The 15,607-nt window shown below is 46.5% G+C and overlaps 1 protein-coding gene across 10 annotated transcripts in view; it reads left to right on the forward strand.

Moving 5' to 3' along the window:
• ankfn1 (ankyrin repeat and fibronectin type III domain containing 1) overlaps positions 1–15,607 on the forward strand; it is a 64,880-nt gene that overhangs the window by 22,655 nt on the left and 26,618 nt on the right. For 9 of the 10 annotated variants that reach the window (XM_058069289.1, XM_058069290.1, XM_058069292.1 and 6 more), the window contains 3 exons: positions 909–1,117; positions 3,351–3,580; positions 13,718–13,755. In XM_058069289.1, coding sequence (XP_057925272.1) covers positions 909–1,117; positions 3,351–3,580; positions 13,718–13,755 — 477 coding nt within the window. Of the gene's footprint in view, positions 1–908; positions 1,118–3,350; positions 3,581–13,717; positions 13,756–14,095; positions 15,362–15,607 lie in introns of those variants that run through there. The other variant, XM_058069298.1, reaches the window with a different exon arrangement.

Below are 15,607 nucleotides of genomic sequence, written 5' to 3' on the forward strand. Positions count from 1 at the left end.
GACCACTTTCATCGCTTTGTGTTGCTTGGGTTGGTGTTTAATAAGATGTTATATTTACATATCAGAAGATATTAGATGTAAAGGGTGAACAGGTTCTGATGTTTTTGGGGAGGAGCTTGTGGTTCGGTACCGTTGCGTATCGATTTCCCGCACGGCACACATTAAAAGTGAGGGACAGAAAGTGTATAATTGTCATTGTGATGCAGCTGCACAAGCCCGGGCAGTGAAGTAAAAAGGCAAAGCGTTTGACATGGAAGTGGACTAAAGTAGTTTTCATAAAGCAAACCTGTTTGCGGCCTTCTAAATACGATTTTTAACATCCATTGGAGCCCTGTAGACATGAAATAACACGACTGTAGCCACCTCTACACCCAATATAGCAGACACAATAAGAGAAAATACGATATATAAGACAGAAAGCCTGTTTGCAACCTTCTTAACGTGGATTTTAACATTAGAGCTCTCCTGACATGAAATAACACCCCTATAGTCTGTGCACTGTTTTTACCCAATATAGCAGACATAAGAGAAAATACGATATATAAGACAGAAAACCTGTTTACAACCTTCTTAATGTGGATTTTAACATTAGAGCTCTCCTGACATGAAATAACACCCCTATAGTCTGTGCACTGTTTTTACCCAATATAGCAGACATAAGAGAAAATACGATATATAAGACAGAAAACCTGTTTACAACCTTCTTAACGTGGATTTTAACATTAGAGCTCTCCTGACATGAAATAACACCCCTATAGTCTGTGCACTGTTTTTACCCAATATAGCAGACATACGAGAAAATGACTTGGAGTTGGACTATGGACATTATTGTTATTATTTGTTGGATAACATTTATTAGGAGCAACAAACACAATGTGGTCAAGTCAATTTTACTCTACTTCCCGCAGGCCACCAGACAGGGAGGCCACCTTCCTCACCCCCGCCCTGGGCAAGGAGGCGCCGTTCCTGGTCACGCCACTCCTGCCCATTCTCACCTCCACGCCTGCCGCAGCGGCGCTGGTGTCGCCAGGCAACTGCGCCTCCCAAGGCAGGGTCAGCATCAGGAAGCGCCGACGCCTCGCCGCCAGCCCTGGAGGACTGCACTGGAAATCTGCAGGTGAGAACTCGCTCCTTGAACGCACCGTCAGGGAGGTATTCATTCATTCATTTACCCTTTGGCGCGCGTGGCCTTTGGGTGTTCATATTTGATCATTCAGTAGAAAGGATCTGCAGTCCAGAATGTTTAGTCTAAACATCTTCTCCCACTCACGCACACATACGGTGTTTATCAAGTCAAGCGACTTCCTGTGTTGATCCTCGTTAGCGCCACCCATCAGAGGAACGATAATGAGTTTCCTGTTGAACAGATTGCAGCTCATCCTGTGCAACACATTCATCTGCAGTTTTTTTTGTTTGTAGCTCAGAGCTAATTGTTGCTTTTGCTGGACTAGATTATTATTTGGTCTCTGCAGGATTTTGCAGGCTTTTTTTGTGATCGTCGCAACCTAAAATGACGGATTTGGTCGGGAAAGTTGGGGGCAAACGATGAGGCTTTTTTTTTCAGTAACGTTGCATCAGCTTGTGAATTTGTTATCAATGTTTGAAGTGCCCTTTGACCCCTAAATGGACAAGTCTTGTAATACAGTCACTCCTGGCAATATCGGCGTTCGATTGTCACTTCCTCGCTGTGTTGCGCTTTTCCAGAAATTAATTAGTTAATGATCGCTGTTTAGTGGTCAGAACATGGACTATAAGTCATATGTAGTATTCAGGGGCCGTGAATGGTAAATGAAGTAAATGTCGCTATTGATGACATGCTTGGCTTATGCAATGAAAAACTGTTATGTTTTGATAACATTGAGGACATATTAGCTCTGTAAGTCTTATAGACTTAGACCCAAAAGAATGATTTAATTGACAACTTGATGTTTATTATAATGAATATTCATCAAACACACTATTGTAATGATTATAACACTGATTTCAGTGCCATGCCAATAACAAGACAAATTCAAGACAAGACAAACTCCATAATGGCGTGATGTTTTCCTGCGATGATGGATAAATCTTTATTGGCTTCCATTGCATGTTCATTTCACATCACCCCTTAAAATGTGCCTCCCCTTTTTGCCATGTGGCGTAGCGGTGCACGCATTCTCACACCAGGTTGTGTTTTTATAGATGGAAAACGGCACACATCTTTTCCACCCTGCGCACACAAGGCTTATAGATGAGGCCCCTGATGCAAAACATGGAGACACTACCTGACATGACATTACCTTAACACTGCATGAAGTCAGCCATGACATGCCCACATTATAGTCACCAAAACCATTTATCAGTATGATGTCATAGTTGCGTGATATCCACCCACGCCTGATTACAGTTTGAGCTTTGTTCTTTGTTTTTTTTTTGTTTTCTAGTGTTTGTTACATGAGAAAGCTGCAATCAGTAGTTGGGATTGGTGTTTCCTCTGCTTTGGGTCAAATTTGATTGGCCGAAATGTGTCGTGATGAATGGTGACATCCTGGCCGGGAGGGCCTGAGTGAATATGTTGCTAGCACGTCCATCTCCCCCCTGCTGGACGCTCATCTCTCCTGTGTTGTTGAGGGGTGATGGTGGTCAATGAATGAACGTATGAATGAATGAATGAATGAATGCTATATCCTTCCAGAAGACAAGAACGTGCTCCAGCTAGGACAGCTAGTGTTTATACTCCTTTGCCCTGCAGAGGGCGGCAGAGCTGCTCGTTCAGTTGGAGCCCAACGGACCGAGCAGAATAAACACTGAGGTTGGCAAACTGGAGGAAAAAAAGTCCACACTGCCAAACGCAGTCGTGTGTGTGTGTGTGTGTGTGTGTGTGTGTGGAGAAATGAAGCAAAGGAAGTCGATGTTTTAATGCGAAGGGACGTCCGGGAGCTTCCTGCTGTCCCCTCATGCACTTTTAATGCAGCCTCATTGTCTGACATCTGATCTCTGTCTCTCAAACACACACACACACACACACACACACACACACATGAAGTGGAGACTTGAACCCACTTAGATGTTGCTTCAGATGAGTCCCAGGTCAGCCATCAGCACCACTGCTCCTTTTTTTGCCAAATGGAAGTAGTCGTGTTTGTAAAAGTCCCGGCCTAGTACGTTGTTTTTCATGGTTGGAAATAGAAATAATCTGTTACAGGGTCAAACTGTGGCCACGGTCAACCCTTTAAGTGTACAAGTCATGTTCGATGCCACATCTGAGCATTCCTGACCACTCCTCAAACATGTCTAGCTTTACGTTACCCCCCTCGTACGCGGGTCGGGTGTTGGGTGACAGCTACGTGTCTCTGGTTTCTCTCATCCAGTGTCGGTGCCCAACGTAAGCGGAGAAGAGGATGGAGCAGGTGAGCTGGCCAGAAGCCGCCTCCTGGCTCGCAGAGGCGGGGCTTCAGAGGCGTGGGTCGGCGACCGGGCGGCCGTGAGGAAGACGGTTTCGGTGGACGACCGACTGCTGCAGCCGGCGGGCGGAGAGCAGCGTCACCTGAAGCTGCTGAGCCGACTGGAGAGAGGAAGAAAGAAGCTGCGCAACGTCCATGTGAGGGTTTTTTTCCTTTCATCCTAGTTTTGTTTGCGAGCATCGAGGAAAATTGTGAGCATGGATGTTCAATGTCATATTTGTTATGGTGCAACTTGAATACCTGACTGCTACCAAACAGCTACCGCAGTTCTGACAAGCAAAACTAAAATGTAATTTCTTATGGGGAATATGACATCACACGCTGGCAAAGTGGGGGTCCTTCAATACTTCTTGTGCATGGGCGTCCAATTCGTTTTCATTGAGGGCCACATTGCTTTCGGGGCTGTCCTCAGAAAGCCACTTGTAACTGTCACTATACAGCATAGACATGTAGATATCGGGATATTATTCCTGCCGGGTGATTCCCGAGCTGTACGACTGGCATGGCGAATTGGCTCCCACGGGTTTTGCGACCGGATGCTGCCATTCCGGTCGGGAGTTTTCACTCTCTCTCACCCTGGACGTGGTCTATCCTCAACAGAGCCCGTCATGTTGTGGCATTCATGCACGGAAACCACCTCATGTGCAACGAGCCCTGACAACATGACAGCTCGTTATCTCAACTGCCCGAGCGCTAAGTCATCAATAAATCCACAAGGTGGAATTAATTTTAGTTTCCAAAATTGATATCCATGTACATAAAATTCACTACAGTTATTTACACAAGTACTTTTAAAAATGTTTCTTGTTTTTAATCATTGCTCCTGAAAGTCTTCCACTGCCCTGTCGGATACTGGTCTGTGGCCCGGTGGTCAGGGACCATTGCTGTACAGGTCTCCCTGGGGTTGGTGTTGGCTTCAGTGTAACATTACTGACACCTAGTGACCAGTGTAGAACACTGCATATCATCACGTAGTCCAACGCGTCTTGGGCTTTGAATGTGCATGATAGTCGGCCATGTTCACCCACAAAACAGCACGATTTATTTGCTCATTTTCACCGCAAACACTTGCTCCCAAAGACATATTTGTACGTCTTTTAAGTTTTTTTGAGCAGGAGGCAAAAAGAGGCGATGATGCAACAACACAACAGATGCATTTGAGCTGTAAAACCGGCCACAAGGTGGCAGGAATGCATTTTATAAAAGCATGTAAAAGAGCTCATCAAGCAGGAAGTCTAAAAGCATGGAGCCGTGTAGCGTCCACAGTTTATACATTGAATGCTAATTATAATTCACGCACAGTTCACTTCCAAAATGGTTATTTTCATGGAAAAATTTTTTTTTGTGTTGTTTATGTTCTGGTATAGGCTGCACGGCGGGCGAGTGGTTAGCGCGCAGACCTCACAGCTAGGAGACCCGAGTTCAATCCACCCTCGGCCATCTCTGTGTGGAGTTTGCATGTTCTCCCCGTGCATGCTAGGTTAATTGGCCACTCCAAATTGTCCATAGGTATGAATGTGAGTGTGAATGGTTGTTTGTCTATATGTGCCCTGTGATTGGCTGGCCACCAGTCCAGGGTGGACCCCGCCTCTCGCCCGAAGACAGCTGGGATAGGCTCCAGCACTCCCGCGACCCTCATGAGGATAAGCGGTGGAAAATGAATGAATGAATGAATGTTCTGGTATAGTTGTTTAGATATTTTGTCTAAATGTTTATGCTACAAAGTGGAAGTTATGCTTATTTGTAGAAACAGTGTTGATTTGTGGAAGAATCATAATGTGATGCTTACACAACAGTAGTCTGACGGAAGAGCTGCAGCCTATATCGCTATCGGTCCCAGAGAGCACTTGTGTTATATTTGTTCAGTGTCTCTTTCTTCTGGCTTGTGTAACAGTACCTGCAGAAAAGCCCAGTTGATCCCTCACCTTGTCCGCTTTGTCCCTGTTGATGAAGTTCTGAGCGATTGCGCGGCGGCGGGAATCTGATGTGAGTCACAGGCTTGACACCCCGCAGGCCTCTTCAGTCTGGCTGAATACGCGTCGGGCAATTAGAAGCTTTTAGCGACGCTCCCGAATTGAAGCTGTTCTGACTCGGGCTGAAGCTGCTCCGGCACGGCGTCGTGCGCCACGGCGAAATACTCCTTTCACGTCTTTGGAAGCGGTTGCTCGGTGACAAAATGAGGCTGACCTTGTTGTCATCGTCAGCATGATGGCACATGTTGTGACGCCCGTAATGAGACGGTGAGGGTGGAAGCTGGGAGCAATCTTAACACCGTCACTTTGTTGTAATGACACAAATTATGACACATCTTTTTCACACTTTGCCCTCAGCCCACATGGTCGGTGTCACGTTGTTTTGCCAATCTCTTAACCAGAAAATGGATTTTGGGGCGGTTTAATGACATTCAAAGACATGTCATGTCAGAAACCGTCAACGTGTCAATCTGTTTGAGTCCTCATCTCTCGCGAGAAAGTGATGATGATGATGATGATGATGATTGTGCTGGCTCGCGTGGGCAGCACTCGTACGTCTCCAGGCGGCTTTTTTTAAATCACCGGGCATGACGGAGTGTATTTGTGGCACTTTTGAAGGTCGAGTGTGTTTTGAATCAGGTGGGACACATGATCCTGTGGCCGTGACGCAAAACTTCAGGGCCAGAGTGGAGAGTGTCAGTGTTGGTGGGCAGGTAAACGGGGGCTTGAGCGTACGTGGTTATTGACGCATGTGTGTTGGTTTCATTTGGAGAAGAGATTGGGTGGGGGGAAAAGCACCACCAAAGAAACAGCCTTGATGTTTTCTGGGCTTCATGTAAGCGTGTGCCGATGTACTCGTCATGTAATGTCCTTGCACATTTCAAATGCACCATGCTGGTGAACAGATGCGCTATGATGCGCCATCAAATCGGTTGGATGGAGGACACACAGACTCAATGACCGACAAGGGCCGCCACTCAGTCACTTTATTCCGGCGCACCCCGGCATGGGGAAAGATGCACAGAGTGAACTCTCTTGTCATCAGAGGCGGGGACGGCCAACAAACCAATGCTAATATGTACTGCACAGAAACGACAACAATGGGCATTTACAATGCTACGATGAAACAACAATGTAGCAAACCCCCAAACCCCCCCACCGCACGACCCTATCTGCCTTCAGCGCTGTCTGCCTCAATCGGCGCGAGGTTTGTTTGTTTATCGGCCACGGGAGGTCCCATGAATTTGTAACTTTGAGCCCCCAAGCACCCTTGCCCCCCACAGCTTGTCATCCAGCCTCCTTGGTAGAGAGAAAGCAGGAAAACAAACACGATTATTTGTATCCCTTATCTACTGTATGGCTAGCAATGCTAGTAAAGGCTAGCAATGCAGATAATGTGTTTGTCAACAGAAAAAAAAGCTACTATTTTTTTTAAAGCTACTATTGTTTCAAGCTAAAACTTCAACTCTGAAACGCTGATGTCCATTCCTGTCCGCCCCCCCAACTCGGCATTCCTATCACCGGGAAAACATTTACCCACACAAGTACAAGTCTTATTTATCGCTTACGTTTTATTTCTTATTATTATGCCTACTACATTGCGTAATAGGAGTGTAAAGGTGACTATAGGGGTGTTATTCCCTGTCTAGAGGTCTCTAATGAAGCTAAAAATGAAAAATTTAGAAATAACTCTGCATCTGCTCTTTGTATCGATGTAGGCATTACACACACATGCATACTATATACACACGCATACACGTGCAAGTGTGCCTCAAAGAAAACTGCAGCGGAGAGATCACATAACAGTCTGTGTTTTTTGTGACTAATCCACAAAGAAGTAGCACAAACAATTGAACACGAGTCCATAATGTTGTATCAATGAAACGTAGCATATCTAAAACGTAGCATATCTAAAGGTAATAATGCGTCGAGAATGCAGAATATGAAATGTATTGTGTACGCAGCACAGCTAGCATTAAAAGACGTTGTTCAGTCGTGTGCCCATTAGCTCCCTCGGCTCTCTAAATAATTGATTGCTGGGCAACGCAGGCGGCGCAGCGACGGAAGCGTCCTGGAGTTGTGCCTCACATTGCGCTGTCGCTCGGACCCGCCGTGGAAAATCCCCAAACCCTCGCCGTCGTAAATCTCCACAATATTTGCCTTTTCATTTTGAGCTAAGTTTGCCCACCGTATCCGTTGGACGCGTTGCATCACCTCATTACAGCTCCTCCAGCTCGTTAGGAACCTGACCGTTTTTTCTCCTGGGACCTTTTCTCTCCACAGCGTGGTCCAAAGATCAATTGCCTCTTCCTGCGTTTTCAGGCCAATTTGTCCACACGGAGGATTGAACAATACCACATTGTCTGTCTGAATGATGACAATATGTTGCATGACAATTGTTCTCCTGGTGCGTCTCAACGTGGAGGCCATTCTGTTTTTTGTATATGCGTGTGTGTGTATATATAATGAACATTATGAGAGGAATATTTACAGATTATTCTAGAAGAAAGTTGAAAATGGGGAAAAAAAGGAGCAAAATTTAGTCTTTTCCACCGACTGGTATATGACTGAGAAGCTGAGAAATATATACAGTATAACTTTTTAGCGGCGGCAAGGCGGTCTAGTGGTTAGCGCGCAGACCTCACAGCTAGGAGACCAGGGTTCAATTCCACCCTCGGCCATCTCTGTATGGAGTTTGCATGTTCTCCCCGTGCATGCGTGGGTTTTCTCCGGGTACTCCAGTTTCCTCCCACATTCCAAAAAACATGCTAGGTTAATTAGCCACTCCAAATTGTCCATAGGTATGAATGTGAGTGTGAATGGTTGTTTGTCTATATGTGCCCTGTGATTGGCTGGCCACCAGTCCAGGGTGTACCTGATACATATTTGTATCAGGTGCACCTATTGGGTGTTAAGTTGCTGTGTGATGAATTTAGTGCTGTTGGTAGTGACGACATCATAACTGTCACTGTACACTGGTATATTTGCACATTTACAAATTTGGCACCTAGACCTCACAGCTAGGAGACCCGAGTTCAATTCCACCCTCGGCCATCTCTGTGTGGAGTTTGCATGTTCTCCCCGTGCATGCGTGGGTTTTCTCCGGGTACTCCGGTTTCCTCCCACATTCCAAAAAACATGCTAGGTTAATTGGCGACTCCAAATTATCCATAGGTATGAATGTGAGTGTGAATGGTTGTTTGTCTATATGTGCCCTGTGATTGGCTGGCGACCAGTCCAGGGTGTACCCCGCCTCTCGCCCAAAGACAGCTGGGATAGGCTCCAGCACCCCCTGCGACCCTTGTGAGGAAAAGCAGTAGAAAATGAATGAATGAATGAATGAATAACTTTTTAGCCCTGGTCTACATGCACCCCTGCTGGCCTCATAAACCGCCCTACCGGTCTGCTTCTGTTGGGCTGTCCAAGCTGAGGACACCAGCAGGGGGCGAGCTTGCCCTCGTCCTTACGGCCGTCTCCTGGACTCTATTAAGAGCACTCCGACTCTGCTGGAGCAGGAGCTTTTATAAATGTGGAGTGGAAATTCTAACAAGTTAATCAGTGTGACTGTGGGCCAGCGGCTGTCTCCTCGCTGCTTTTTTTCCATCACCAGAAAAAAGAAAAAAGAAACGCTACCAGATGATGATGAAGTAGAAGGGGAAAAAAAAAAAACGGACCTGCCATCTGTGATGAGCGTCTGGCACGGTTGCACCTGATGTTTGGATGTTTGACAAACAGAAAGAATTTTTGTGCAGGAAGGCGTACTTGGATGAGTTTGTCATGTAAGAACACTCTCCAAAATCTTGTAGGGAGTCTTCGTTCTGGTCCCCACTTTCTGGTCCCCTTTCACATCCTGCGGTTGTCCCGATACTTGTGCGTATTCCGTTGACTGCGGCTGACCTCTGTTGAATAAGTCTTTCTTGGCCGCGCCACGGATGGATGATAATGACGCTTTCACGTAAAAAGCGGCCATTTAAAGCAGAATAGTCGCGGCGGGTCACCGGGGTGCAGCCCGGTGCTGCTTCTGTTGACTTATTGGCTGCGTGATCAGGAGGCCGGAGGTTGATGAGGTGATGCCTGTTTACTGTCAGTTGTAGCCAGCAGAAATACATGCGCCATACATAGCCCCTCCAGCACAGGGGGGATTTGTGTATGTGAGCTGTTTACTCGTACATTTTTCTCAGGCCCGGCTCGCCGTCTTGTACACAAACACTCACAAACCCCCGCACAGTGGCGTATTAAGCAGCGGCACTCCCGCGGGACTAATCACATCAGGGCGCAAGTCAAGCAAGTCTTTCTGAGCATCCATTAAGCTGCTGCGCCGCTCCAAATCCTCCATGAATCACCTCACCGTGAAATATTAGCTCTATAAATTCAGCCTGCCATCTTATTAAGCTTAATCCCAGAATTAAAAAAAAAAAAAACGAAAAAAAAAACCTTGCAACAAACAATGCAAAGAGATGTAGTTGTCGGGGGAAAGAAAGAAATCCTCTGCAGTGCAGCACACAACACGCAAAAATGAGAAGCTCTAACTTTGACTGATTGTCACCGTGCTCCTCCATTCACAGCCAAACACAGCAGAAGGGGTGGGGGAGCGGATTTTTACGATCACTTTAAATATTTCATAGCCTCTAAATGTCCCTAAAGTGGGTGGCCGGTGGACGGCGTGCATAAAGTTCAGGCCCTCAGACGGACGGCGCGTCTAATTACCGATCGTAAGCAGCCAGGAAAAGTTTGTTTTGAACAAAGACAAAGTTTGGTGTTAGACAAAACACCTGCCGTGGGACTGATGAGCAAATGAGCTGATGTTCAATGTACTCTATAGAGCTGCCAGAAAACATCCAAATCATCCAGATTTTAATTAGTCCAGGTGGTCCTCACTTTACGAGGTTTCACTGTCACAAACAGGCGGCCATCTATTAATAAAAACTACTTTTTTTTGGTCTGTGAAGTCGGTAAGAATACAATTCGGTGTGTGCCTCATGTGTGTCGGGCGGAATAATAGCGTGCGAAGCCACACTAAGCAATAACGTGGCTTATTTGTTGACAGTTTACACTTCATTATGTCTCCCAAGCGGCGGTGCGCCAAAGAAAAGGAAAGCCATCGCCGTTAAAGTGAAAACGAACCTGATGTAAAGCTCAGAGAGAGCACGCGCCCCGCAATGTCGGCCGCTCTTTCCATCATGACCGTCATTAACGATATAGATGATTGAATGCTACACGGGGTCATGGCTTGAAATGAAAATGTATGTAATCAGAGCATAAAAACTGGTTTATGACCTTATGGTTTAACATTGTTAGAGACCTCTACACATGAAATAACACCCCCTTGTCACCTTTACACTCTATTCCCCAATATAGTAGACGTAATAAAAGAAAAGACTGTTTGTGTGTGTTGCTGTAAATGTGTTCCAGGGCGGACAGGAAGTGACGTTTCAGAGTTCGGTTTTAGCTTGGCGTGTTAGGGATTATTATGCCTTTTGTGAGATCAGGTGCTTGTGTGTCTCACCCAACATTGCACTAAACATACTTACATTCTAACGATGCACAGTAGCGTTTTTCCAAACAGATACTGATACCAATAACTTTCTGTTTCTCCATACGGATGAAAATGACAGACTCCAACAAATTGGGATTTGACCAAGTGTACCCATTGATTTGTCCTAATCAAATATCATGACATCACTACGATCAGGAAGTCCAGAGTATACAAGATGCACTCCAAAATACGATAATCATGTTTTTAATGCGTCTTATGAAAGCCTTAAGGGATACTGGATTTTTTGACATGATTTTTTTTTTTTCAATAAAAAAAATGCTGAAATTATGTAAAAAAAAAAAAAAATGTTTATTTTTTGAATAACAGGCCATATTCAAGCACTAAACAGCATGATATGTTAATACAGTAAACCTCGGATATATCGGACTCGGATATATCGGAAATTGGCTCACAACGGACAGATAAAAAAGAACCGATTTTTCTGTAATGCATTTCCAATAAAAATTCATTGCATATATCGGATTTTTTATAACGGATTTCGCCTATTTCGGACAAAATCTCCAGTCCCGTTCCAATGCATTTCCATAAAATTTCCCTCGCATATATCGGATGGCCGCATCGTGGCGCTTCGACTCTGAGCATATTATGCTCAGAGTCCAATAAAGTTAAATTCTCATTACCTTACGTCTCTTTTCATTGCCCAGTCCAGGTACATTGGAAACATAGTCAAGGAAGTGCCTTTTTATAACGGATAAAATCCGATTTACGCATATACCGGATATAAATCCGATATATGCGTAAAACGGACATTTTCCAGTATACACATATAACGGATTTCGCTTATATCGGACAAAACCAGTGGGAACAATTGAATCCGATATATCCGAGGTTTACTGTATATTTTCGAAAAAAAAACATGAGTGTAAAGCTGCAAAATTTGAAGTGGTGAGGGATTATTCTGTAAACTCCGACTTGCACTACAACCGACACGAGAGTCCAGAAACGGAACTGGTTGATAACCCGAGGACCACCAGAACATGGATTTTACAGTACGGGCGGAACCAAGCTAAAGTTAGGCGCATACTCATCCAGTCCACGTCCACATCACTCTGCTTGTCACTGACCTTGCCTGCCAGGCCGCCATCGGGGGCCGGCGCTGCCAGGAGGGGTGACTGCTCCACCCGCCCCCGCCACCCGCTTCCTCCCCCGTCTGCAGCCTCCTCGCCAGGCCATGAATGCCAGCATTGCTGCGCTAATTAACCCGGGGTGAGGCCAACAAGCTCGCCACAGTCAAGCCTCTGACAAATATCAGAATAAAGCCTTGTTCAAATTAGCAAGGTGATGTGAAAAGCTCGGGGTGGAGATGGTGGGCGTGTCTGTCGGTCCTGGCCGTCTGCGGCGAGAGCAGGATGGCAGCTGCGATGGGGAGAGCACGGCTACATGAGCTCCCATTAGCGCCATGCCGGCTCCTCCATCTTCTCATTCACATCAGTTCACCATCATTCCATGACGCAAATGTCCCCGCTTGGCCCACGACGGTTGGCGTGATGCGCAAGCGTGATTGAGCGTTGACAAAGTGACGCTCGTTTTCTAAAAAGAGAAGAGCCAGATGGAACGGAGCTGAATAAATGGCTGACTAACACGGCCCGGAATAGAGACGCGGTGTTGTTGTCACAGTGACAACATGGCGTCTCTCCTTTGACTGGCTTGCTGTTCTTCCCGGGTCACGTCAACACAAGACAGAAGAAGAAATGCGGACGAGATGAGCTGCTGGATGGGAATCTCGTCAGTCGAAAACATCTCCCGCCTCAGTGTGCGCGCACGCGTGCGTTATGTGCCGCTCGCTGGCACCAGTCGGCCGTCAAAGTTACTCCTGCTGGCCGAGCGATCATCTCATCTTGGCGGCGGCGGGAGGGTCACTGCAACTTCCCACCGGCGCACTCATCGCCGCCGTTCAGCAGCTGCCGAGTCAAATTGACCTGAGTCAAGCCAACAGAACTGAGGAGGCGGAGCAGATGTCTCTCAAATGATTTTTCTTTCCGACGCCACAACCCTGCTGCCGCATTCAGAGACGCTAAGCTCTGTGATTTACATTCACACCTCCAAAACACATGTCTAAGACGCCTAAAAGCAATATCGTTCAACATTTACTTTAGTTTAATCCACAATGGAGTGCTAGCTAGGCATCACCTAGCAAGGCGAAGCATTGAAACGCGGCATTAGTTTCTCATGCTTACCAAATGTTTGGGACAGCGTTGGATGTTTGAGAGAGCCGTGGTTTAGTGAAAATCCTCATGCTGTTTTCTGTCATTCTGTGATGGGTCAAGTTCAATTTCCCCGCTTCTTCACCACGGAAACTTCCATCCATCCATCCACTAAGATCGCGGGGATGCTGGAGCCTATCCCAGCTTCTGCCGAGAGGCAGAGAACACCCTGGACTGGTCGCCAGACAAACGCAGCACGGGAAACGACAATTCCACCACCAGCGGCGTCGGGAATGGACCGCCAATATTGGAGATTTTAGATGCAGGCCGGTATTACCCGATACTGTTTTTCAGGACTGATATGAGTGTCTGATTGGGACCCCCCCACCCCCCCCCAATTAATTAACACAATTAATTAACATTCAACGTGCCAAAGGGTTTGTTACGCAATATTGTACGAAAAACTAATGAAAATGTGGGGCAGTTAGGGCAATGCCCCAACCTTGCCATTCTGTACACAATACACGATACGAGGCTCCTCTGGGGCGGTGCGTTTACATGTGCTGATGATTCCAATCTTCATCCTTTTCTCTTCTGCAGAGTCTGGGAACCCCGAGCAGATACGACTCCAGAAAGAAGTAAGTCTCGTCTTCCTGACTTCACTTCTTCATCTTCTGTCGTGGCCTGCAGATGATCGCTTTTATACGCAATCGATGTTCTGGTTAAGTGGTTGACTTGCATGGGTTCAGCTTCGCTCAGTCATTTTGACAGTATTTACTAGATATGGTGGAGTATTGACCAAGTTATTCAAAACCCTCAGTTTTTTTTACTAAGGCGGGACTCGGGGGTATTCATTTCTATGAACTCGTCCGCATATCCTGCCCCCCCCCCCCCCCCCCCCCCAAGCTAAATTGTAAAGGAAACCAGGTAACGTGGAATTAATTGTGCAACTGTTACTGTGGTTCTGTCCACACAGAAACATTCCTGGCTTTTTTGGGGTAACGGCAACAGAACGGCTCACTGGGTGAAAGCGATCTAACACACAAGGCACCCCTACGTGGGGCACTGTAAACGGAACCACCTGACACACCAAACTATGGAAGATGTGATTTGAAGATTTTGACACTTCGGAAGCCGTTTTACCTGAAAACGTTTCTAGGGCCACATTCAGAAAAATAATAATAATAATCTGGGATTTGGAGAATAAACCTCTTGGATGAATCCTCGCCGTGCTTTTGGTGCCATCTTGGTTGGCTGGCCACTCCTGGGAAGGTTTGGCATTGGTCCATGTTTTGGCCATTGGTGGGTAATGGCTCTTACTGTGGTTAGCATTCACGTGTGAAACCTCCAGCTAGCTAACTGTGCATGAAGAACATGGTGAAAAGAAAGAAATAGGAGTATGGTGCAAAACCATGCATTAATTGTATTTTGGGTTAAGAAATATTATATGGCTCTCACGGAAATCGATTTTTTTAAATATGTGGTTTTCATGGCTCTCTTAGCCACAAGGGTTCCCGACCCCGGCACTGGGCCACTCGGTGGTGTCATTTTGGATTGAGCTCACCAGAGTGTGTATGCCAGCGACAGTGTTTGAAATGAGTTTTTGCCGCACCGCTCTGCGGTTCTTCGGCTGATGTGAAGGCGACAAGGATGCGATTTCATGTCACAGCTCCTTTTGTTTTTAATGCTGCTTGACAATTGCACTCATCTGCAGCTACACTCGATGATCTTTACAACACACACACACACACACACACGCACACTGAGGGGCCCAAGGTAGCTATTAAGTCTAATCGCTTCTGGCTACTTGTTGCCATGGCGATGGAACAACGCACTGTAGGTTTTGTCAAAGAGAGTAAACAGCGGCTTTGGTGAAGTCTTTAATGCTTTAATGCATGGTAGTTGGAATCTACTCGACTGGGTTTCACTAGTCGGACTTTTAGGACACAAACCCAGTGGCAACGAGGATAAAGTACCTAAGCCGGTGTGGTGCTGCAGTCAGTGGACAATTACTCCATCAGCTTTGAATTAGGGCTGGGGCATCATCTAAGCACCAGTACGCATACAATGTCCAACCCGAGTCAGAACGGGGTCACGCTTGCATGAGTTGAGGTCAGTTACTCGGCGGCGGCGGGCTCGAGACGTTAACACGCCAGCACGCGTTGGAATCGAGTCGTGACATTTGCTCGCCGTCTGCGCCGTGCGACACCCGGGGAGGCGCTAACGCAGCGGTCTTTGATTGATGTGAGTCATTTTCTCGCTGTTGCACGATCCCCCAAGTGCTGCTCTGAGACCCCCCCTTCCCCACACGCACACACACACACACACACACAAACACACACACAAACACACACACCGCAACCACTGCACTGCCCATTAGAGTCATGTCGACTCCCCTGCTTTACTGCCGAATCGTGACTTGTTGACTTGCTGTCAGAACTAAGCACAAAGATGCTAATAACTGGAGAGACCCAACAACCTCTTGTTAGG

This window comes from Doryrhamphus excisus, chromosome 3, assembly GCF_030265055.1.
Source record: "Doryrhamphus excisus isolate RoL2022-K1 chromosome 3, RoL_Dexc_1.0, whole genome shotgun sequence".
Classification (NCBI taxonomy): domain Eukaryota; kingdom Metazoa; phylum Chordata; class Actinopteri; order Syngnathiformes; family Syngnathidae; genus Doryrhamphus; species Doryrhamphus excisus.